The 26164-nt window shown below is 38.7% G+C and overlaps 1 protein-coding gene across 1 annotated transcript in view; it reads left to right on the forward strand.

Annotated features, from left to right (window-relative positions):
- The window catches only part of RANBP17 (RAN binding protein 17), a 221477-nt gene that overhangs the window by 130487 nt on the left and 64826 nt on the right, over positions 1-26164 (forward strand). Inside the window, exons 15-18 of the mRNA XM_081091860.1 lie at positions 4633-4706; positions 5717-5797; positions 15334-15397; positions 15488-15596. Coding sequence (XP_080947986.1) covers positions 4633-4706; positions 5717-5797; positions 15334-15397; positions 15488-15596 — 328 coding nt within the window. The remainder of the gene's footprint in view (positions 1-4632; positions 4707-5716; positions 5798-15333; positions 15398-15487; positions 15597-26164) is intronic.

The following is a 26164-nucleotide window of genomic DNA, read 5'->3' on the forward strand; positions in this document are numbered from 1 at the left end:
GATTGGAAGGAGAAAGTAATTAAAAATTATCCCAGCACATGCTTTTATTCTTTATTAAATTAAATTCACAACTCAAACTCTTATTGCTATTTGTATGTTTATTCTCTTGTCTGGTTTTCTTATCTCATCTGGCTTCCTTCTTAAAAGCCAGATAGAAAGTTATATAAGCTACTGCATAGGCACAGGCAGCATTTGTCATTCTGTTAGTCGAAAAGTTAGAGAAGTATTGGGTCATTGAAGTGTCATACACAGATCCAAATGTTCTTTTCTGAAAATTGAAAGAATCTTCACAGTAAAATAAATAGAAATAAGAAAACAAACATATTAAAACAGTTTTTTAGGAACATGCCTTTTCAAGTCTATACTAATGGTAATTTCTAACAACTTCCTGTATTTCAAAAGCTAGGCTAGAGAGATGGATGGATGGTAAAAATGGGCAATTTTTCTAGCTTCTAAGGCAGTCTTTAGAAGTAGAAAGAATTTGGCTTTGTATCATGAAATTTTGAAACTTTCTCCCTTCAACAGTTGCCATTTCTCACCTTGATTAGAGTGTGTTGACTGAATATGCATGAAAAGATTTCAAAGCTTCACATATGTTAAGGTTTTGTTGGTTTTAACCTTTTTTGTACCATGTCAAAAGCTTCAGGGTAAGCTCCTTCTTATTTTTCTGTTATTTTTTTATGTGATGGACCTCCTCTTGAAAAGGCATTAGCTGCCAGGTTGAGCAGCTCCTGTGAGGAAGGGCCATGGAATGGAGTAGGAAGGGAGCAGCATTTGTTGAGGACTAAATGCCAGGCTCTGTGTTAGGCCTCATTTAGTTCTCCCTGAAGCCCATAAAGTAGGTGTTAGTATTATTATTCCTGCTTTACAGATAGGAGGTCAAGATTCAGAGATTATAAGAAACACCTAGCTAGTGGTAGACCCAGAATGCCAATCCAGGTATCTTTGGGACCAGAGCCCATGCTTTCTCTTTGGTGCTAACTTTATCAAGACAGTGTTGTAAATTCTCTAGAGATATAAAGAGAAATAGACACTCTCTCTACCCTCAGTCAGCACATGCTTGAAATAGTGGAGGAAAATGAAGTTTCCATATTCACATGGAAAATTAATTCTAAAACAAGATCAAATTCTAGTGTATAATGTAAGTGCCACGAACAGGCAGGCAATCATAGGTGTTCTGAGTGTTCAGCGGAGGAGAGCTCTTCTTACTGATCTACAGAGAGCCTCTTCCAGAAATATTATTTAAGCATTAAAACCACGTCTTTTTAAATAATAAAAGTATACCTGTGGTCACCTCTGGTGAGTGGAATTTGGGGTACATTATTTTTAGAGAAAAGGGTTCTCTAAAACAACCTTATCCTTTTGTTAAAAAATTTTGAATGAAAAAAAAATTTTTTTTGAATGAAATGGCCAAAATTTACATTTTAACATTACATCCTTTTTAGCCATTTTACATTTAATGAGTGTTATTAGGCATGGGAGGTAAAAGACAGAGCATCATCTCTGCCTTCAGGGAGGTTGTAGTCTAATGGAGAAATGCAGGCATATTAAAAAGAAGGATGAGGCGGAGCAGGCACAGGCTGACAGGCAGAAACCAGGTCGTAACGTGTGCCTCTCTGATTGTGTGAAGACACGTGACTTCATTGTGTCCTTTAGAGACCATGGGCAATACCAATGGATTAGTCTCTTATTTCTCAGATTCTTGCTTATTTTTCACTGTGATCGGGTTATCTTGATTCTGAAATAAAAGATTAGAAAACTGTGAACTAAAGTGAGTTTTTACCTCTCTTTGCATTCCAATGCCAACTTCTATATCCTTCCTTAAAATTAGGATCATGATGAACTTTCTTCTGGCTATCATGATTTTTGGTGAAGTGATATTGTGTTGGAATTTTTCTGTGAAAACTTTCATTGGCTTGTGTTTTATAATAAACAGTTGTATAGATCTTTTCTCACTGGACAAATTACTTCCCACCCCTAAATTGTGTGTGTCTATGACATAATTAAATTCCAAAAGTTTAAAGACATTTTCATATTATCTGTGTGTTCTCTGATGATAAGGTGCCTTGGAAAATGTGAGCCAGTCTTTTAAAAGAAATGCAGTAATCATACATTGATTTTAAATGACCCTGTCACACATGAAAACAAATCAGATTGTTGCTCTTAATGAGCTTTTCAATTTACTATTCAGTAGATCAGATAAGTGGATTTAAGAGGTAATGATCCTGTTTAGTACTCAAGCTTGACTGTCAGATCCTAGTAGTGGAGAGAAATCCCTAGGGACAAAAGCGTTGACACAGTTCTAGATGGGATAATGGGAATCAAAGCTAATGGATGATAAAAGGAATGGTGCAAGTTACAAGGATAATTGTGGATTAAAGCAGTGCCATGTGTCAATGTTGACCGTTTTTTCTAGTATCTTATTGGGTCAAATCGGATGCTTGAGGAACTGTTTTGACAGCAGAGCACAACAGACGCCTATCTAGCTCTCTCCTTTCTTGAGCGCCAGGGACACAACAAAAAGCCATCAATTTAAAAAATATATTTTTTAATATTAAAATGTTTAAAATCACATTTTAGTTATTATATTTTATTATTCAGTGGGCATGGATAAAATCAAAATTTGATTAAGCCTGAGTTTTGCCATAAACAAGCATTTATAGAGTCTTAAAAATATAAAATTTGATTTTACAAAAATACAGTACAGAGCAGGGGGAGGAGGATGGGCACCCAAACAACTACAGTGAACAGTAGCGTGACAGGGGACAGCTCACTGCTGGAGGGAGCAGAGATGACTTCTGATTGGGAATCTGGAAGAGGGGGAAGAAGGCAGATTCAGGCAAAATGAAGCACTTGAACTCATGGAGATCTGAAATTGCCTGAGAAACCTGTTACCCAGCTGCATTTATTTCATTGTGGCTCCATGTTAAGGGAAACGGTAGAGGAGAAGTAGTTTGGGGGTGAAGTTGTGAAGGGCCTTGCATGCCAGTAATCATATCAACACCAAATTTTTCCAAGGGACCCAATTTTCTCCTACCTATGAGAAAGGTTCGAGATCATGGTGAGATAGGCAACTTCCCTTTCTACATACCATTCTTCCTTTGAGCCTGCCATGTGCTTAAAGATTTCTGATCATTGGGGATTGGTGGTGACTGACTTCCCTAGGTTCTCTCTTCCTAGCTCCCTCTGTTCCCAGACATCTTACAAACACAGTGATAGCTTCAGTCGGGTAAGAGATGAAGGCCTATTCTCATGCGCAGAGTCAGAGATAGTCATTGACGTGCTTTTCTGTAGGGCTCAGAAGTTAGCAGAAGAGGCAACAGCAATTTGGATATCAGTTTCCTTTCTTTGTCTCTCCCCCAGCTTCTCCCCCCTACCCTTGTACTCTTTCCTTCTCCTGCCCTCTCCACCTGCCCCATCTTCCCCCTCTCTTTGCTTTCTCTTTTTCTCTCTCTCTGATTTCCTCTATGGGCCTGAGGAGCTTTTTTTGGTCATAGGACTTAGGTTGAAAACCTGGAACACAAGCTTCTGGTTTGAATAGTGCTTAAGTCCAAATATACGAGACTGTGCAATGAACAGCCTTCCTCCCTTGTATAACCCTGCAGCTCTGGACATCCTGTGATTTCTCTCTCACCTTCATGACCTATGGCAGCATATCAAGCTGTTGTTTACACATGAAAAACAAGGCGGAGAGAGTGAAAGCTAGATTGCCATACCATATAGGAAATAGGCTGGTCAGGAGAAAGTGAGAAAACAATCACGGGGATCAAATCGCAGAAGAGAAATCCCATACAGCTGGTGTCTGGCAGGGATAACCTGGAATCTCACCAGAGCATCAGGGAGTGTGGAGGTGTTAACTAACCCACCTCTCAGCTTTGCCAGGGTATTAGGGAATATCCATTGGCTGCCGGTGGCATTGTCCCAATCGAAGTGGGCTATGTGTTTATCAGCTCAGTGTGGCTTGGGTTGGGACTGAAATGTTGCACCCCAAACTCTGCAACCAACGCTCCCTAATTGGAAGCTTAGTGGATTCCCAGGCCCCGATGCACACTGCAGAGACTTCCTGAGCCTGGAATTTCAGTTTCAGTGTGGAAAGTAAGACCTATCTCTGTTATTTGGGGGAGTTTAATCGAGGGATATTTGAGAATTTCTATAAATTCTTTCGCTTTATTTTTGAAATTATTTTTTATAACAGCCTAACATAATCCTGAATTATTTGGCGGTTTGCTGAAATCTGGAATGGATAGAAGCTTTGTAAATGTTGGAGCCTTTTACCGAGGCACTCCAGTTTCTAGCCCTTCACGTGCATACGCCTGTCTTTGAGAAAGGAGGGATACTAGTTCCCTCTTTGGGGAAAAAAGTATGTAGTGTGCTGGGAGTAAAATGAGTATGTGAGAGGGGTGTGTATGTGTTTCAAAATAAGTGAGATGCTTCCCAGAAGAAAAAGTTGGTAAATTTTAAAATTGTAAACATTTTTTAAAATTCTTCATTTTCTCTCCTACCCTACTTCCTACTTTAGTGTAGATGCAAGCAAATACCTTACTTACAAGTTAAATCTTCCATTTGTTCAATGTGATAGTCTTTTGAAAATATATGTTAATGATAAAGTTTTTAACAATTGTTTTCATGCAGGTATATGCCCGGATGTCAGAAGTGCTAGGAATAACAGATGACAGTCACGTTCTAGAAACATTCATGACGAAAATGTGAGTTCCTGCTCTGGTTTTTTATTTTCTTTCGTTGTTGATGGTTTGAATCTAATAGACCTTTTACTGTGTTTAAATCTCTTCATAAATATTAATTTTCTTAATAAAAGACTTTAAAAATTGAGTTTTAACTCTTAGGATGGTAGCATAGTTTTTAATTGAAACTTAATTTATCTTATTTAAAGTTCACCATCCAGATGACATTGTTATTTGTCATGGTCTCCACACAACTGCAGTGTGCAGCATCAAGACATGGTTTTACAAAGTTCCCAGACTCTGGCTCTTCAAGTCAATTGGGTAGCATTTTTTTTTTTTAATTTAAAAGAAAACACCCAATTTCGAAGACCGAGTGAAGAGATTTTTGCAAATTAGAATCATTGAGAGAGGTTTGATTACCTAAGGACAGGGCTTTCATTGCCTCCGACAGGAAGCTATGGCTGTCAGAGACATATTCATGGAAACTGAATTAATTATCCTTACAGTACTAGCAGAATTCACTAGTTCCTAGTCATAGATAAAACTTTTACACTTGGCCTAAACTGGTGTGCCTCCACTCGGCATCCCACTTTATCCGTGTAACACATAAATAATACTATCTTGCTTCCAAAGAATAAAGCTAGATAAATAATCATAAGCATAAGAAGTGAGTTTTGGAGCCACAAGTTGGATGGTTCGTTTCTTGGGAGTAACTGTGAGCCTCTATTTGACTTCCTTGTAGCTCCTGCTATCCATCCCCACATATGTTTGTTTCAGATACAAACTTAATGTTTTTCCTGTGAAACACTTAGGCAACTTTTTCATTTATAAAACTAAATGTATAGAATTATGCACCATTTGTACATTGACTGTATATATTTTGAATGTGCTATAAAAAGAATAGAATGGAAAATGTTCCATTGGTATTTTGTGATTTAGGTCTTCTAACTTACATGAATGTATGTTTATTTCCATGTTTTCCCTATACAAGCAAATACCTTACTTACAATTTAAAACTTCTTGTTTATATTTAGTGTTACAAACCTTAAATACTGGGGAAGATGTGAGCCTGTAATTTCGAGGACTCTTCAGTTCCTAAATGACCTTTCTGTTGGATATCCTTTTTACTATATATTTGATCATTTATATGAATAGCCTAACAAGTGCATTCCATTAGCTAGGTATTTTTAATAAGGTCAAAATGTTCGAAAATATTACTTTATAAAAATGAATTCCTAAGAATCAATATGTCTTTAGTAGTGTTCAGGTGAAAAGAATATTCTTTTCATTAGTTAAGAGGCACAAAGGAATTGGAAGAAAATTTTAAGTGTTTTGAACACTTTTGATTATTGGTCCTATCAACTCAACATCTTATTTACTCTAAAATGAGACTTCCCAGTACACATTAAATAATTTTCTCTCATTAGCAGATTTTTAAAATCTAAAACCAGAATCATCTTTTCTTATTTGGTTAATTGATAATACTGTCGTGTTTCTACCAATGAGAGAGAACAGTGTGAAAAATAAATGTTGATTTAGTCAACCACTAAGATTAGCTATTATTTTAATATGAAGATAACTTCCTGAAAATGGGGGCATTGGAGAGAAATCTTTAATGTAGGTTCACTTCAGGAATATGTTTGTATTAGTTAACTTTAAAATTGTGTTTCTTGGCAAGCCATAAAAGATTTCCAAAGTATTAGACACCCACTTTTGTGCTGGAATTTAATATGCAACTTTTTATTGGAAAATAATCGTCCTTGTCTGGCAAAATCCACCATGCAATATTTCTGTTAGTAGGTATAATGCAATAAAGTCAGGGAGGGCTATTTATCACTACAAATTTTGAGGATTTCAGGATTCTTTTTATTATTTTAATATATTTCTTTGATATTAAATCAGAAAAATGATAAATTACACCTGTCCAGGCTGTTTTTCCTTTTTACTGGAAAGTGATGTACAACCCAATTCCAGTGGTCATTTTGGCTTTTTAAGATATGTATTTTTTCTTATTAAAAAAAACCTGAACCTGTATTTTTTTTAAAATAATAATGCTGAAATACTCTTTATTTCTAACATATGAAGTGGTTTATAAGTACTGTCTAGTATTGCAAACTCTGGCCTTTTCACAATGAATTACTCTGAGAGCATATTATCTAGAAAGAAACCATTTATTTTATAGCACATATCTATTGTTTCGATTTACCCTATCTTTTAGGTTGAAATTGAAATCTAAAATAAAATTAATTTGATTTGTATTCTTTTTAGTATAATTTGCATAATGCCTAGTTTATTTGTGTCTGCTATTAAGATCCTTCTCCTATCTCCTTATATTTTGTATATATTATTTAATCCTACAATTATAACCTTTTGTTTTATAAGCTATTTATTGCATTTGAGCACTTCCTAAAGTTACTAAAAAATCATGTTTTCAGAAAACTTATTAGATAAAAGTTTAAAAGCTATAACATTTTAAACTAACGGGTACGAATGGTTTCAACCGGGGTACATTGATTTATATTTTTTAACAATTATTTCAGGTTTGCATATTTAGAAATATATATTAGCTCAATTTGATTTCAGTGCTCAGTTATTTGAATTATAAATCATTATGTCCCTTCTAGCTGATCAGTCATGAAATATCTTTGAATTCATTTACATAATGGAATATGTGAGTGGTGTATCTATTTCAGTGCAGTTGCTGGCTATTTAATGCATGTTTTGTTGTTTTCTATCGATTTCTTTATTATAATTTGTTTTTAAGTCCTGATTTTTAAAGCAATACATTATTTTTGTGTTAAAAATAAGATGTCATGCTTCAGAAATAGAAACAGTATACAGGATAAAAAATCATCACTGATTGATCCCTGTTAATGTAAATATGTTTACATATTCATATTAAAATATTAGTAACAGATGAAAAGCATGTTATGTTACAATAAAATGTTTAAATGTTCCTTATGACTTTATAATGCATATTTTCAGATACCTTTTTTTCTGTTTTTATCTTCTTCAGAGTGAATCTTACTCAGTGTTTATGGTCCTCAAAGCCAGTTTCTGAACTTTTGTGTCCTTGTGTCTGACCACTTGTTTAGAATTGAAAACATAAAAGACCCTAATTTTTAGGAAGTGCTAAAAAAAAGCCTATGTTCATTTGCCCAAAGGTAGTAAGCAGCCTCAAACTATAGTGACCTTCAGAATCACTAGAGTTCTTATTGGAATACAAATGCTAGACCTCACCTCCAGATTGAGGTTTGGGGACATGTTAGACTGAGCCCTGAGAATTTGCATTTTCAGCAAGTCTCGGATGATGCTGGTGGCTCAGGGACTGTACTTTGAGAACTGCCTGAAGATCATTAGACAATAGAATGGGATGTCCTAAACAGAAGTCTCGTTCTCCTCCCGCTTCTCTATAGGACTTTGTCTTCGCTAGGAAAAGGTGGCCTACCCCCCTAAATAATACTGCTTGTGAGGCGGCTGCCAGTATGTGAAGTCCCTGGATTTTAACTGGAGAGCAAGTCTTGCATTTTACCCCAAGGCTTCTGTTTGCCAAATTTGAAGGTTTCCAGATTGTCTAAGACTATCGTAATTTTAAAATCCAGAGGCCGTTTTTGATAGAAAGTTTGTCTTCCTATCAGATTCATTACATGGGGCATATAAAATCCATGTGGCAAATACATCTGAGTAACTTTTTAATGTAGTCTTTAAATTTCCAAGACTACATTTCCCAACTTCCAGATTCTAAGCAGTAGCTTTTCGGACATGCACAGGTGAAATGGCGCTGCCCTGGGCAGCCCGCCGTAGCCAGGCGCAGGGGTCCTTCTCCTTTGTGAAGTGTTTTGCAGGCAGAGACTCTGCTTTCTATGTGGGGAAGGGACGAGATTGCTCAGATGACAGAACAAGGAAGCTGCTGGGAAAACTGGAGGAAATGAGGGTCATACAGAGCAATGAGACAGACTAAACCTATGGTAAATGCCGAGAAAAAAGGAAGCAAGGGTTACATTTCATCCAAAATTCTATTTGTTTATTAATCATTATTTCAAGCTGTTCTTGGAAAAATATTTGATCAATATTTCTATTGCAATTTGCTTATTTGCTCAAATTTACAGCAGTGACATGTGTCTAATTTTGGGTTTTAGATAGATAATAATGAGAATGGATTTTTATTTTCTATTAGGCCCTCTGTTGGTAGTTGCCCTTATTACATCATCCTCAGAGCTTTAAGAAAACCCAAAAATATCTTTAGCTTTTTAAAACAGACCCCATAAAAGACTTCTACATTAATTCATGAAAGTACCCAAACTCATTTTTACCCTGTTGTTACTCTTAACGTCAACAGTTCTTAGGATTAATAACTTACCCATATTACTCCAAGACCACCTACATAATTGACCAGGCCCAGACAAAATGAACATGTGGGGTGCCTGTTTCTAAGTTATTAAGAATTTCAAAACCTCAGTAGCAAAGCATTGAACCAAAGGCAGGACCGTGTGCAAGTTCCTGTACACCAGGATTTGGTGAATATAATTCCTACCCATGTGCATCTTAGATCTACTTATCTATTAGTTTATTTCAATGGTTTTCATGTTTGCAAGCCACAGAGCCTTATTTCCTGTCCAAACTACTTAGTCACCCTGATTTTATTTTTCAGCCCCTAACCTCTTCCAGCTTCATTTGTCTTTTAAGTGCAATAAACTAGAACAACATCCTTATTTAGATTTAATCTTGAGCAAGAATAAAATAGTGATTTTTAAATTTAATTCCATACTCATCTTAATGATTTACTTTATCTTACTAGCCTCTTTCAATTAGCAAATATTAATTAAGCATTTGCTCAGTACAGGGCAGAAGGACAAATGAGACACAGTCCCTGCCTTCACAGAACTGATTCTGATTCCAGACTTCCTTTCCTATATTTCTACTAAGAGCTCAAAGAAGATTGTATTGTTAATGTAAAAACATTCAAACCTGTAAAGAATGTTTGTGCGTATATTTGAGCCAAACTGTCAACAATTGCCGGGAAGCAGAACCTCAACTGATTGAGATAATGCTCCAGAGAATGGCGGTCTTTCATCTATTTTTATACATTGCAATCAAAGGAGGGGATGTAGGTGGGTTACAAGAAATCCATTGGTGATAGATTAGAGAGGCGGGAGAAAGCAAAAGGGGAGCAGGGGGAGTGGGGGGACCCCTGGGATTGGATAAAAAGTAAAATGATAGACACATACTTAAGTGAATGCAGGATAGTTAACAGTCAACAGTTAACATGATAACAATAACAATGAAGGAATGCTGGTACCTGTCCTGGGCCCAGGCACATTAGGTTGTGCCCAAGGAGTCCAGAAAAGGGAAATTACAAATTATGGAGACATTTAAAGGATATGTTACCATAGATGCGAAAAGACAATAGGCTCAGTTAAGGTAAAGATTGACCCTGTCAAGGAAAATACCAGCCTAGGACATGACTACCCACCATAACTGCTTTTAGTTAAAGTTTTAATTTCAGACCATACTTTGTGGTTACTTTAGGTCTTTAAGTTTGTAAGACTGCCATGCAGGTCTTCCGTGAGCTTGTCGGGTTAGCATGTGGCTTTTGTTTTCCCCACAGTATTATCAACAGAGTTCCTTTTTTTTAAATTGGACTCAAATAAATTACATACTAAATTTGTGAAAATCTACACATTAAACATAATGTGGGTATGTGACATTTTGGTTTGGCTTTGAGTGAGCTCTTTTTAGTCAAGGTCATTTAGACATAGCTAAACATAAATTGTTAAGCATGCAAGTAATATGCAAACCAGACATCCTCACCCTGTCACCGATCTTCCCACCCCTGGGGTGCATCCTGAATGAGGTGAGGGACAGGAAAGAGTAGAGGATGAGAAATGAAGCAAAAGTCTAGAATAAAATAAGGGTGAAGGATAGAAGGAATGTCTGTTACAGGAAATACTTAGTAATAACCAGTAGTAGTTCTGCTTTGGTGAAACAGTATTAAAATGTATTGCTTTATTTCAGTGAATACCACCATTTCCAGATGGCTTTGAGAATGTTAAATAAAACTAGCTTCAGCATACATCCCTCAGGCTTACGTCTATTAACATTTCTCATCAAAAGAAATGTTGATTTATTTTTCTGTTTTCTGTCTCTATCATCCATGGAAAAGGCATCCCATAATTTATCTGCTCTGTTTGCTTTTATACTAGGATCAAGTGTGAGAATCCTTTCTACTCTTCTGTAGCCAGCTTATTCAGACCTTCACGCAGTTCTTTAAATTCTTGCCTCACAAGATTACCTTCCTTGAGTATTGTTTTAATCTGATCATTTATCTTCCCAAAAGCCCAGAATTCCTTCTACTTGCTTCTCAGGTCAACGTAAAATATTGATTTGAACTTGAGTCCTTTAATGGTACTTGACTTATTGAGTTCCCATAACTAATTTCTGATCCACCACTCAACCACAATTTGTACTTGATACTTTTCCTTGGGCCAAGGAAATTCATTTTACCTCCCCCTTGACACCTTTCATGGTCTTTCACTGAATCACCACCTATGCTGTTCTCCCCATTTGACCCATCATAACTCAGTTTGATGTCTTTTAAATTTTTTTTAGGTCTTGCTGAAGACTTAGTAAAGCCATCCTGAAATAGTTCCAATCCTTAGTCACTGTGTTAACTGAAAGAACGTGAACAAGTCATGTAATTTCTCTGGAGGCTCAATTTCTTCATCCGTAGAAAGGGAATATTATTTATCTCTCAGGATTTTATATGGATTAAATAAAATAATAAATATATAACGATATATTTGTGCTATCTAACAAAAATAAAGCACCTGGTATTACTGACCCTATCATGTAGTAGGTGCTTACTAAATAGCAAGCCCTTCATTTTCATTCCTATCATCTTTAATTTTCTTAATGTTCCTGAAAACCTAGTTCTTATCTGTATATATGAGGATGAATATAATATAACTTGGTATTGGCCAGTTCTCTCTCTGGTGAGGTTATAAGTTATTAGAGGGCACTTGAACATATTGTTACCCCTCTTATTGGGTGACTAAGCCTTGAACCCCCCTCTTCCTTGTATGTGATTTTTAGTATCCCTTAAGATGCTTCATTTTGGTTACACCTATTTGGAGTTTTTAGTTTAGGAGGGTTTATTGGCATAACCCTGTTTGTGAAATAACTGAACCAATAGTTCAGTAACTATACTTTGTACCTATCTACAATATGTTCAAACATGTAATTTTCCTATCCGTGAACTCTCTTTTATCATCGGCGTCTAATTCTATCTACAAAAACTGTTTGTAAACATATATGACTTTTAAATAATCGACTAGATTAATGCCATCATCCACCCTCTTGTACTTGGTGAATGAATATCATATTATTACACTATTCCTTTGATTCTCAAACAGAAATTTCTTCACATTTTAACACTTCTGTAAATCAGATGTCTTACAATTGAAGATATTTTTAAGCATCTTGTCTTTCTTAATAGCACCTAGAGTTATGTTTCTTATTATCAGTGGTGTAGGTTTGATGAAATATGGCAGATACTCAGTAAAGGCTTGATACCATGAATTGAAGTCATACTTGTTGCTACTGTGCCCATCAGCTGCTAAATTAAAGTGTGGTACTCCTGTAATTTAAGAAAACAGTTCATTCTCAATTTCGTTATCCTCTTTAAAGGATAGGTGGATACAGAAAGGAATTTTGTTCAGTGAGTTACTGTCAGCCAGGCTATGGAGTTTGCTCAGTCTGGATGTGATGAAAGTTCATTAATGAATTGGTTCCTTCCTGAAAGAACAGTTTCCCTGTTCCCTCTGGGACTTCGTTACAGCTTCAGTTGTGTCTCAAGAAGCTCATAGTCTGTGGTGCAGAATCACTGGCCTCTTTCAAATCAAATGGATATGATTTAACTTAGTGAAAAGAACTTATACTTGACAGTCAAAGTTGGACTTGAATCTTGGTTTTACCATTACATGTTTTGTGTGTGACCTTTCCTGAATTCTCTTACTCATGTCTCTAGACTCCTGCTGTTGCTGTGAACCGCCATCATCACATTCACTGTAATGTGCTATTCAGAAAGCCATGCAGCTAAAATGCTCCCACCACTAAAATGGTGCAACTTATAAAATCCTAGAAAAGAATACAATAAAAGTATAAAAATCATAATATGATTAGCCATTTGCCTTTTTATTTTTAGTCCTCACCCCCAAGGATATGTTGAGAGAGGGAGAGAGAAACATCAATGTGAGAGAGAAGTATCCATCGGCTGCCTCTTGTACACACCCTGATGGGGGATCGAACCCACAGCCTACGTACATGCCCTGACTGGGAATCGAACCTGCAGCCTTTTGGTATATGAGACGATACTCCAAACAACTGAGCCACCTGGCCAGGGCTCCATTTGCCTTGTGTGTTGTTGTTTTAAAACATTACAGACCCTCTTAAGGACCATAACTAGCTTTGAATTGAATTCCTATAAGGGAATATAAATATTCTGATGAGCTCTCATTTTTTTCTTTATTGAAACAATATTTACTCTTAATCATTTGTTCTTTAGAATATAATTAAAAGGCAGTGAGGCTGGCCTTGGTTCAAAGTGCACAGATGCAGTTCTGCAGAAAGTGTGTCTTTGGCAGACGAGAGTCTTCCTGTGAATGTTCTGTTTATTGCTCCCATAAATATTCTGTTGTCAGAACAGGACTTGCTGTTTATTAGCAGCACTGATAGGAATTTCCTATTAATGGCAGCATCCTGATTACCTACAGACCCTGTCAGTTTTAACTTTGCAATTCTAGGAGAATTGTATTTGGTAATTACTTAAGGTATTTCTTCGTTTATTGACCCCCACCCCGTTTAACTGAGTGAAGTTTGAGTGGCAGTTCTTCTGCTCAGTGATTTACACCGGAAAAAAATCAAATATGCAGCTTCGTAGTCAGGGAAAGACCCGCTACCTGTCAGCCCTGATCTCCTTGCCCTTCAGCCTGCCAGAAACACTCAGTTCATTGAGCACCCACTGAACACAGTGTAAGGAGAGCACGTAGATGCGGCCCTATCCCTAGAAAGCGTCCTGACGTGGAGGTGAGCAGATGTGCATGCCTCATCTGCCGCCGGAATGGTGGCTTTGGAGTCCAGGGGACTTGGATCTAAGTCATACTAGTCGTTTCTCTTGGAAAGTTCTATTTAATGTTTTTGATTTGTTTTTTCATCTGAAAAATAGAAGCGATACTACCTATCTCATGGGATTGTGAGAATCAACCTTGTAAGTAGTAAACATTCTGTAAACGTTGATTCCCTGTATCTTTGTGTCTTCTTTCCTGGTTTAAAATTGAAAAAGACATTTTCATCATTTGATCCTCACAACAATCCTGTAAGACGGACAACTTGAGCATAGGTTTCATCCTCACTCGTTGGAGGGGAAAGTAAGACTCAGAGTGGCTGAGTATGGTGCTCAGGCACATCCAGCCCACTGAATGGTGTAGTTAAGCTGAAAGCCCAGGCGTCCTGACTTGTGTTCCAATGTGTTTCTACTCTTTTACATCCACAGCTGAGTGACTAAATCTCGAGTTAGATTTCAGTGTCCCTGTACGGAGGCAACAAAGAGAGTTCTATACTTGGAGACGATGTGAAGGGAAAGAGTCAGCGTTTTCATGGGAACATGAATGGTGCCATTTAAGGTTCTTATAGCCTGCAAGAAGGGCATGAGTAAGTAGGCAGGGATCGACCCAGAGAGGCCCGGGCTGTAGCAGAAAACATGTGACTGGAGGAAGTAAATGAAGAGGGTGTTTTGATGACAGCGTTAACCAGAAATTCTTTAGGCCTGTGATCATGCGTATGATTTTGTAATGTTCTCGTCATACGTTGAACTGTTCGGATGATGGTTCAGTACAGTAGAAAGAACGTGGTCTTTGGAGTCAAACCTCAGTTCAGATCTCAGCACTATCCATCCATAACTGTGTTACCTTAGGCAAGTAACTTAATTTCTCTGTGCTCGTTTTACCTATGGAGTAGAAATAATAAACAATATTTAGCACTCTAATTGTGAAGATTAGGTGAGTTGCACATAAAATTCCTTGCACGCAATAGGTACTTGAGAAATATTAGGCGCTCTAAGCCTGACCTTCAGTCCTTGATAACGTGCAGTCTGCTACGTCCTCCTGGCTGTATTCCCATCTCCTTCATCTGAAGCAGACTTTCCTTAAGTTTCTAACTTGAGTTCATTGTTTCTTAGAATTGAACATTTTTCTCCTTCTTGATAGCCTATTATGGGTCTTTTATCATTATTTTATTATGAAGTAATATTAAGTAAAGAGAAGTTCTCACATTACATCAAAAATGTAAAAAAAAGGTCAGTTTTAATTTTCCACTACGAAGGCTTTAATAGTAAAGAAGTTTTTGTCTTAATTATAAAATTAATTCTTCCTCTCCAGGACGAGAACATGTATAAGATGAGAAAAGTAATTGCACTGGTTAATAATAGATTGCCATTCTTAACAGACTGAAGGACATTTCTCTAGGACTACTCTTTCAAAATAATATTTATTCATCATAAGTAGGCATTGGTGCCATTGTAATTCAGTGTCACTTTGTGAATTATTACCTGTTTATAAGACAGTTATATTTCGCCAAATTCCTTAACTTCTATTACCTATATCCTCTTAAAAAAACTGGTGAAGATAGATGCTGTGAAGTTCATGCTAAAAAATCACACGGTGAGTCTGATTTCCTCTCATTAATGACTGGAATTTCCAAGTGGCTTAGGTAAAGCGTTTGTAACTTGGCTGCTCTTTTGCTTTCATTAGAGTGAACACTTCCCCTTCCTCGGCATCAGTGACAGTAACAGGCTCAGTGACTTCAGGTGCCGAACAACCTTCTACACAGCCCTCACTCGCCTTCTGATGGTAGATCTAGGTAAGGGTAAGAATTTGAGCTGACATGATAAGGATTACCAGTATACCTGTGGATAAAGATGGGAAATGCTTGCGAGGACCACATTTAACTTATCACATTTGCCACCTCCAGCAGTTTTCTACAGCTTTCTAAGATTTGAGCGCTCACTTGTTAACATCAGAACCAGAAGACAAATCTTTGTATTTAAGGTGGTATTTTTCACTTCAAGTAGTACTTGCATTAATTCTTTACTTCCTCTAAATTTATTTTCCAGGTGTCCTTTGGAACATTAATTTTACTGCTAGGAATCTAGGAACAATCTTAAATACAGAAAAGCTTTGCACACAAAGATTTTCTTTATAATGACATTTAATCTAAAGAAAATATAGAAACAATGTAAATGTCTAACATAGGGAATTGTAAAATTAGGCACACCCACTTACTTGATGGAGTAATATATGGTCATTAAAAATAACAATTTGAAGACAATGCAAGACATGACATGTCTCTTATAATAGTAAGTGGGAAAAGCAAGGTATTAACACTATGCAAATGGTATGATCAAGCCTATTGGAGGGGGAGGAACAATACATCAAAAAAGACTTAAATTAAATTATTCAAAAATGTTAAATGTTGTCTTTGAGTAGTGGACTATAAGTAACATTTCCTCATTTCTGATTACCTAAAATTTTCTTTAATGTACTACTTTTATAATGGGGGAAATTAACTCGTGTTTAATTTTTTCATTGAAAGCTAACGTTAGCCAGAAGTATCCGCAGGAAGAGGGCACCTTAGGGAGGGGCATTACACCTCTCTGTGGGGACCACATTACTCTCGATTCCCATTGTTCTCCATGTCTGAATGCTGCAGGTTAAGTTAATCAGCTTATAGACACATGAGAGAGACAGATAGAGAGTTCAATCAATGGTGATATTCTGAGAGTATAATACTGATATCTTTTCTTCCTTTCTTTTGCAATGTATTCATTAATCCATCATCTTAAATACGAATTTTTAAAAACGTGATCATACAAAAGGAAAGAGGTTGAATAATTTTATTTTGCATGTAAAAGGCACTGATCTTCGTAATTGGAAGGTGACCAAGACCTTCTCTGCTTCACACCTGTATTATTTTTATGCATTTCAACAGAATAAATTACCAGAAAGACGAACAGCCAAAACTTGAAGAAATGCAACTAGGATGATTAAGGAGCTGAGCAGGATTGATTTCTAAGGAAAGATTAAAAGGGCCATGTATGTATAACTTGGCTAAGTGACAACTAGGGCTAGAGGCAAAGGGAACTGTCTATAAATATTTGAAGAGTGTAAACCAGGCATGCAAAACCCAGTCATCTGCTACCAGGCCAGTGGGAGATCCAGCTGAGTGACAGCTTTGCATACTGCACACTGGCCTGTGCTACATCTTGGCTGCTGCCTTGGAGAGAAGAGGAGCAGGCCAGGTATACTGTCATTGTTCTCAGTAATCAGTTAGAGGGCACACTGTGCTGAGCTCTGAGAGCACCACAAAGACCTTGCCATATTGGCCCCTGCCCTCAAGGAGCTTGCCCTCTTGCTTCCTGGTTGCCCAAGCATTAAAGATGATGATGAATCCCTTGTCTAGACTGAATTCTTTCCCAAGCCTTATACATGCTCTTTGGATGACTGTTGGATAGAATGAAAGAAATGGGGAGACCAAAGTTACAGAGAACCACCTGGAGGAGGTTTCCTAGAAGTAGGACCCTATCACCCACATCTTCAGGACCTAGCAATGGAATGGACCGAGGTCCTTTTTCATGAGGTCAATATAGATAAGAACCCCCATAAATCTGGGGTCGCTTAAAAAACAGGACAGCACTGTGAGTGCTCTCAGCACAGCTAACTTAATGCACTGACAGTTGGTAGACCTGGTGATGCCCAGAAGTGCCTGGCATTGCACACCCCCTTTTTGAAGATAACTTCTATATGTGCTTAGTGTTAACTGTGAGGTCTGAGAAATTGAAGTAAACGTATATAATTTTGAATAAGTAGTAGGACTTTATTAGCTTTCACCAGATTTCTTTGAAATATTTAACCCATAACAATATAAAGTATACATTGATTTTTTTTTTTTTAGTTAGTTTTTTTAAGGTAAATAATTGTTATACTAGAGGCCCAGCGCATGAAATTCATGCACTCTGGGGGAGCGGGGCGGAGGAGGTCCTTCATCCTGGCCTGGACCCTCTCACAATCCAGGAGTCCTTGGGGGATGTCCAACTGACGGCTTAGGCACGGAGAGCAGGGCTAAGCCAGCAGTTGGACATCCTTAGTGCTGCTGCGGAGGCAGGAGAGGCTCCCGCCACTGCTGCTGCACTCGCCAGCCATGAACCCGGCTCACGGCTTCTGGCTGAGCAGTGCTCCTCTTGTGGGAGTGCACTGACCACCAGGGGGCAGCTTCTGCATTGAGCATCTGCCCCCTAGTGGTCAGTGTGCATCATAGCAACTGGTCATTCTGCATATTGGCCTTTTATTATATAGGATTGCAAGCACTTTTTAGATACATTGTAAGAAATAGAAACAAAAAAAAAACAGGCTATGTGGAAGTACCTGTACATGGTAGGTACTAGATATAAATAAATTGAATTGGATATAGATAAAATGAAAAACAAAAGCAACTGCACTCCTGGAACTTGTACATTTTTTTAAAAGAAATTCTTTCCTTATCAGTGTTTTTGCTTTTAAAATAATGTATATTGTAAGCATCAGGTGATGGTTTGTGCTATAAAGCATCAAGGCTTCTTTCCCTCATTAAGAACCAGAGCGGCTCTTCTTCCCAAAACATGTTGAACTCCTTCAGTTTATGGGCTTTGTCTTGCCCAGGCTTTCTGGCCCAATCTCAGTATCTCTACTTTGTAAGCACTCAGTAAGTTCTGGTGGGAACCAGGACACACAAGTGCACTGTGACCAAGATGCCATCCCCAGGGCCCTGGAGCCAGCTGCTTGTCGGGTTCTCTGGGAGTAGCTTTGACCAATGGCTGATTGCTTGCACAGTGATCAGCTGCGCTTGGCCACTCTTGTGCTGGATCAGTTGTTTGTTGTTTTCTGTTGAAGAGAAAAAGTGCTGCTACTTCACAGACGATCACTTGTAGGGTGTTGTTGAACAGTTTTATTCTTTGAAGCCTTGTCTCACAAACTAGGCTTTAGGATAGGATCCCTGTGTGTATGGTTTTATGGTTTTCTATCCTGTGTTCACTGTCGCAGAAACCTGGAGAAAAGAGAGAGTGCTCTTGCCAAGAGCAGCACAGATCCATGTATTAAAGAAAGAAGAAAAATATTAGGTAATGAGAATCTGTCTCAAATTAAATGAAGAAACATTTGAGGAGGAACTACTTATAACACTGATTATTTTTCTTTTTTGGTAAGAATCTACTAGGAAAAAACACCTAACCAACCTGCTAGCAAACCATTGGATGTGATTCTTGGATAGAAATATAAAATATATTCTAATTGAATTCTACAGAATAAATTAGATATGTTTTGTGTATCAGCCTTGCACATTGGAGTGATTAGAAATTGGGTGTCACATTAATTGATACTTACTTTGAAATGCATCTTGGTTTCTGTTCAATAATTTGTGCTTTGTATGAATTTAATCAGATGCTATGTGCCCCAGGTTGTATTTCAGATGAAAATGGGGTGGGGGGAGTGTTGGCAATAAACAGTGTACGATGATTTTATCAAATTGCTCCTTGTCTAAACTAGATGGAGTAAAGAATTGAAAGCATTTCATCATCAGAATGATGATGTTTCATGTTGGCAACATATTTTTTGTATTCTAAGAAATTATGAATCTACATAAATTCCCTTCGTGAGATAAGTTACACACAGAAGGAAATGGGTGACCAACCATATGTGCATGCATGTTAGCCCTTCCAAGAATCACTTAAAGTTCCCTAGGTTATTTTTAAATTAACTTTGTCAATCTAATAAACTAAAGCAAAGATAGTATTACCCAAGCCAGTAAATGGAGAACCTCCAGGGAGCTGTTCAGTCTAAAATACTGGAATAAATAAAAACCTTCTATTTTGTTTAATTTGAAAGGAGGTGAAGTCAGTTGACAAATACTGGAGAGGGGAAGTGTGGAAAAGAGCAGTAACAAGGCTTTTTGTTTTATGGAGAACTAAATATTCATTGCAAATTAGGTTTCTACCAGCCACACATTCAGAAATACTCAGTTCAGTGACAGTTGCTTTCCTTGGACATTTTATGAGCCTTATCTTGAACTGCTCAAATAAGAAGCATGCTTCCCTCAGATATTCAAACTCTAAGATGCAGTTATATGTTTTCATGATCATGGAGATGCTAATATGAAAATACAGTTTATAGTCACGAAGAGACAGTTCTCTCTATAGGGATGAAGGTAGCATAGCATCCATCCACCTTTGTGGCTGATGGCAGGTACTTGGCACCTGAAGATGTCTCTAGCTTACATTTGAGAAATATTAAATAACAAGTAAATGAGTTGAATAAGAAAGGAAGACTATTCTAGAAGTAGCTACTAAAGATAGAAATAAAAATACAGAGGAAGGAAACTTTCCTTTTCTTTAGTAATAATAACTAACATGTTTACACATTTACAGTTGGCAAACCATTTCACATACATTATACAGTTTGATCCTCAGAACAGCCGACATGAAATAGATATTACATTGTTTACCTGTTAGACAGGTGAGGTACAGAGATTAAAAGACGTACCCAAGGTCAGTCATGTACATTGTAGCCCTCTGACCACACATCCTCATTCACTTTTGCTAAGCTGTTACTTCACCTTTACTTCTCAATCAATTAAGAAAAATAACTTTCTTCTTCATTTTTAGGTGAACTATTTGAACTGAATGATTGATTTGAGGCTTGGGGGCAGTGAGAAGAAGGGAGAAGGGATTACTTTCCCAGCTTCTATCAAATAAACAGATTCATGTTTATTTGCCCTATATAGGTATATTACAGCCCTATGATCAGTGAAAGTCAAATAGTTTTTAAAATGTGTCCTTATGTCTAATAATTGGGCAAAGCACGTTTTTTCTCATAGATAAAGGAACACAAAGGGAGATAGCCAGAGGATCCAGCAAGTGAGAAGCTTGATCAGAAGTAGCTAATGTTTCTCATAGGTGGGAAGACTGCATCGACATATCACTTGTGTCCATGACTTGGCAGAGACTATCTGGAAAGTAGACGTTGGGGGTTGGGGGGCAATAAGGGGTAAAGAAGCAGCTGGAAATATTTGGAATCTATAATGAGATCATTAAGACTAATTAGCTGGCCCTGTAGGCAGAAAGCAGCCCATTAAGTCCAGATCCAGTTTTAATAGCTTACCTGGTTTTGAGGGTAGAGTCCAGAGCACTCCAGGGAATAAGGTGCCTCAGGGATGAAACTAGAAGGTAGCTTTCTTAGGGAAGGTGTACACTAGTCTGCAGTGGGTGCTGGAGTTTTCCTCTGGGAGCTAAAATAAACATTCTGGTTCCCTGGGGAGAGGAGTTAAAGGGAGCCTCTGTTTTTTCATCTGTTAAATGGATATATGTCCCTTGAAGAGTCATGTGGCTTAAGTAAGATAAAGATGTGTGCAAAGGGCCTGGGACAATTCCTATCACAAAACAAGTACTCCGTGTATATTAATTGAGACACAAATATTTATTGTCAGCACTATTAGGGACACTGACTGCCCCTGGGACCTCAATACAGTGCAAGTTCAGTGCCCATACTGCAGCTGCTCTACCCTCAATGCTTGGGCACAAGCTGAGGGCACCTTCAGCTTCCTGCCTTGCCTGAAGCCACAGGTCATTTCAAAGCCTGCCAGGACTCCAAGGCAGTTTGGAAGGAAACTGAAATGAAAACCCCATTCTGGGATCTAGCTAAGCACATTTCTCAAGATCTGTTGTCTAGGACGTTAAGGTGCTGTCCTTGGAAGCACTGGCGAGGAAGAGCAGGCGGTGTGGGCCTGCACCTGCGCAAGGGGCCACTCTTCCGAGATTACCCCAGGGATTGGTTCTAAGTGGATTCCTTTCTCACTCGCTGCCTCTGAATCTCCTTGTGTCTCTACTCTCAGTTCTCCTTAGTTGGAACAGAGGCATTAGACATTTACTGACTATATTAGTTTCCTGTTACCACTGAAACAAATTTGATGACTTCAGTGTTGCAAATTTATTACTTTGCAATTCTGGAGGTCAGAAGTCCGAAATGGGTCTCAATGGACTAAGTCAAGGAGGGCCCATGGCCCTGTTTCTCCAACAACATCGGACCAAGTCCTTCTCGTGCTGCCTTCTCTCTGGCTTCCCCCCGGCTCTCCTAACACTTCCAAGGACCTTTGTGATTACATGGGGCCCACCTGCATAACCCAGGATAATCTTCTATTTTAAAGTCCATTGATTGGCAACCTTAACTCCTTTTGTCATAGAACCCAAAATATTCACAGATGCCAAGGATTAGAAGCAAATGGACATCATTGAAGGGCCATTATTCAACCTGCCATATAGTAAATCCTAGTAACTTATCATCATAGTTGGTTACCATCATTTATTATTACCATGATTATTTCATTACTTCTCCTTGGCCATGCCCCAGCCACCAGTAATTCAGTTGCTATTTGCATTTGAATTTGAGGAAATGAAATTTTCACTGCTCTGCATACATTTCAGGGGTGGTGAGGAGTAACCAAATCCTGATTTTTATTGGTGGTGGTTTTGGGGGTTTGTTTTTATCTTTTTGAGATTTAAATACCATAAAATCACCCTTCTAAAGTGTACAATTCAGTAGTACTAGTATATTTAGAATATTCACAAAGTTTTACAGCCATCAACACCTAACTTCAGAATATTGTTATTGCCCCAGAAAGAAGCCCTGCTCCTTAAAGTCGTCTCTTCTCATTGCCCCTACCCCCGAGCCTGACAGCCGCTAATTTACTTTCTGTCTCTCTGGATTTGCCCATGGTAGGCATTTACTGTCAATGGAATCCTATAACGTGGCCTTTCTGTCTGGCTTCTTTCACACAGCATGTTTTCCAGGCTACCCATATTTTAGGGTGTATCAGTACCTCATCGCTTTTTATGGCTGGCTAATATTCCTTCGTATGAATAGACCACAGTGTGTGTCTCCGTTTATCACTGATAGCAGTCGGGTTGCTTGTTCCTTTTAGCTGTGCGATCCTTCTGCTATGAATGTCGTGTGTGTGTTTTTGTGTGGATATAGGCTTTCAGTTCTCGGGGGTATGTATCTGGGAGAAAATTGATGAGTCAAGTGGCAATTGTGTGTTTAACTTTTTGAGTAACTACCAAACTGTTTTCCAGACTGACTACATCATATTATTATTGGCTGCAGTCGAAACAACAAAAAATGCTAATAGCTATCATTTATTAAGTGCCAAACACTAAGCAAAGGGGTTTACAGATATTTTCTTATTTAATCCTTACAGCTAACTTCGTGAAATGTAGTAGTCTCTCCTTACACGTGCGGGATATGTTCCAAGACCCGCAGTGGATGCCTGAAACTGCAGATAATACTGAATCCTATCTATACTATGTTTGTTCCTGTAATACACACCTGTGATAAAGTTTAATTTATAAATTAGGGTTAGTGAGAGATTCACCACAATAATGAATAATAAAATAGAACAATTATAACTGAACAATGTACTGTAATAAGAGTTATGTGAATGTGGTCACCTGTGTCACGGGACCCCTTGCTGAAGTCTTCCTGTAGGCTCTTTGCTTTCTGGGGCACCACGTCACCATTAATCAGAACACATTTTCTGCTCATGTCTTCCACCCACAAGTTTAATGCCTTCTCCATCTTAAGCACTCATCATGCACTATGAGTGTAACTTTTGCTGTTTTGAGGTCTAACAGCATAATTAGCACGAATTTCTTTTCCCTTCACAATTTCATGGATAGAACATTCATTCTTTTTTTTTTTTTTTGAACATTCATTCTTATAATAGACTAGTGACTCAATGCACAGATTCGTGCACATTGAAAGGAAATTAATTAGAAGGTGACTGGCAGGGCAAGACTGGGCTAGATGGGCCAGACATGCCCTGGAGCCAACCTCCCATGGTCCCTCCCCGGCCGACTGTACCTGGTGGCACCAGGGCTCAAAAGGCATCTGCGGAGTGAGTGGGGTCCCTCCAGCAGGTGGGGTCCCTCAGCCTGGCCTGTGGGGATTGAGCCAAAACCAGCTCTCCGACATCCCTCGAGGGGTCCCGAAGTGTGAGAAGGCGCTCTGCAAAGTTGTTGTCGTACAGGGTGTGGAACACAAATACAGTGGGCAGTAAACCAGATTCGGGGCAACAGAGCCCCAGCAACAACATATAACCCATGGCCGAAGGTGGAATTGCGCGGCCCTACAAGGAATTGGGCTCCCTCCTCTCTGGTTTCAGGGTGCGTCACCCAAGAACCGCTGCTGCCAAGTCATTGCAGCTCAGCAGCTCCTAGGTGAGCATCTGCCCCCGGTGATAGTGCATGTCATGGCAATCGGTCAGACAGAGGGAGGGACACTTAGCATATTAGCCTTTTATATATATATAGGTCTTAGCAACCTCAGCATATGATATTTTTTCTTTATTAAGTCAAGTACACTTCTCTCTGGTATCTCCAAATTGCCAGCAGCACTAATCCTGTACTTTGGGGTCCCTATTAAGTAAAATAAGAGTTAGTTGGACACAGCACTGTGATGCTGTGATAGTAGATCTGACCAAAGTGGCTCCTGAGTGACTTGTGGATGGGTAGCATGTACAGCAGAGATACACTGGACGAAGGATGGTTCACGTCCCGAGCAGGGCACTGCAAGATGGCACAAGATAGCATCATGCTTCTCAGAACAGCATGCAATTTAAAACTTATGAATTGTTTATTTCTGGAATTTTCCATGTAGTATTTTTGGACCTTGGTTAACCACAGATAATTGAAACTAGAAAGTGAAACCACAGATCAGGGGATCCACTGTAAACATTATGTCTCTTAATTAATTACAGAGGAGGACACTAAGGCTTAGATGAGTGAAGCGACTTTATCCAAAATCAGGCAGCTAACAGCAGGAGAACCAAGGTCCAAGCTTAGAACTTTCAGAGCGTCCACTCCTTCCTGCACCCTCATCTGCCTGCAGTGACCATTGTCACTGTCCTTGTGCAATTCTACATTTAGAAAAAACTTTAGGGAAAAAAGAGGACATATGTAATACTTTCAAAAATAAAGATATTTTTTTTAAAAAAATACTTTATCCTAGAGCAGTAAGATTATATCCTATATAATAAAGAGGTAATATACAAATTGACCATCACGCCCTCACACAAGATGGCTGCCCCCATATGGGCACAAGATGACCGCCACAAGATAGCTGTCAGGGGAGGGCAGTTAGGGGCAACGAGGCCAGCAGGGGAGGGCAGTTGGGGGCAATCGGGCCAGCAGGGGAGCAGTTAGGCATCAATCCGGCTGGCAGGGAAGTGGTTAGGGGGTGATCAAGCTGGCAGACAGAAGCAGTTAGGGGCTATCAGGCAGGCAGGCAGGCGAGCAGTTGGGAGCCAGCAGTCCCGGATTGTGAGGGGGATGTCCGACAGGGATCGGGCCTAAACCGGCAGTCGGACATCCCCCAAGGGGTCCCAGATTGGAGAGGGTGCAGGTTGGGCTGAGGGACAAACCCCCCCCCCAAGTGCATGAATTTCATGCACTGGGCCTCTAGTAGTTTAATAAAGTGTGTGTGTATTACATATTTAAGGGTTTGATAATGTTTACTTCAATTAGTTTCTGTATTATTCTATGTCAGGTGTTAAGAAAATAAGGGAGCCGAAACCGGTTTGGCTCAGTGGATAGAGCGTGGGCCTGCGGACTGAAGGGTCCCAGGTTCGATTCCGGTCAAGGGCATGTACCTTGGTTGCGGGCACATCCCCAGCGGGGAGTGTGCAGGAGGCGGCTGGTCGATGTTTCTCTCTCATCGATGTTTCTGACTCTCTGTCTCTCTCCCTTCCTCTCTGTAAAAAATCAATAAAATATATTTAAAAAAAAAAAAAAGAAAATAAGGGAGTTTTAAAACTCACCTTTATTGAGCAACTACTTTTCATTCAAATACAGTATTTCCCTAATATTTGCAGGCACTGTTGTAGGTGCTAATACTGTAATACTGGTACTACCATTACTGTTTATTGAGAATCTTCTATTTTTCATGTGTTATAACATTTAATATTCGCAATAAGCTTAAAAGTTAGGTATTTTCATCCTTATTTTGAAGATGAGAAAACTGAGACTCAGAATGTCCAAAGTTAACTAGTGGTTAACTAGGCTCTGTTTATGCAGAGCCTTCCCTGCGTGATTCTCCTTCACTGAGAAACGCAGATGCACAGTCTCAGCTCTCCGGAAGTGAAAGCAAAGATGATGTCAGTAATTTACATACACATATGAATTTTATCTCATTCAATCCCCAAGGTAACTCTCATCAAACAGTGGTAATGGTGGAATGATGTAGGTGGTATTGTTGGTATTGTTATCAGCTATATGCCCAAACGCTTGCAATTCAAGGCCTACTGATAATTGCAATCTGTCATAAAGTCAGAGAAAATGCTATGGGAATGAA

The sequence above is a fragment of the Myotis nattereri genome (assembly GCF_964212035.1).
Source record: "Myotis nattereri genome assembly, chromosome: 5".
Classification (NCBI taxonomy): Eukaryota; Metazoa; Chordata; class Mammalia; order Chiroptera; family Vespertilionidae; genus Myotis; species Myotis nattereri.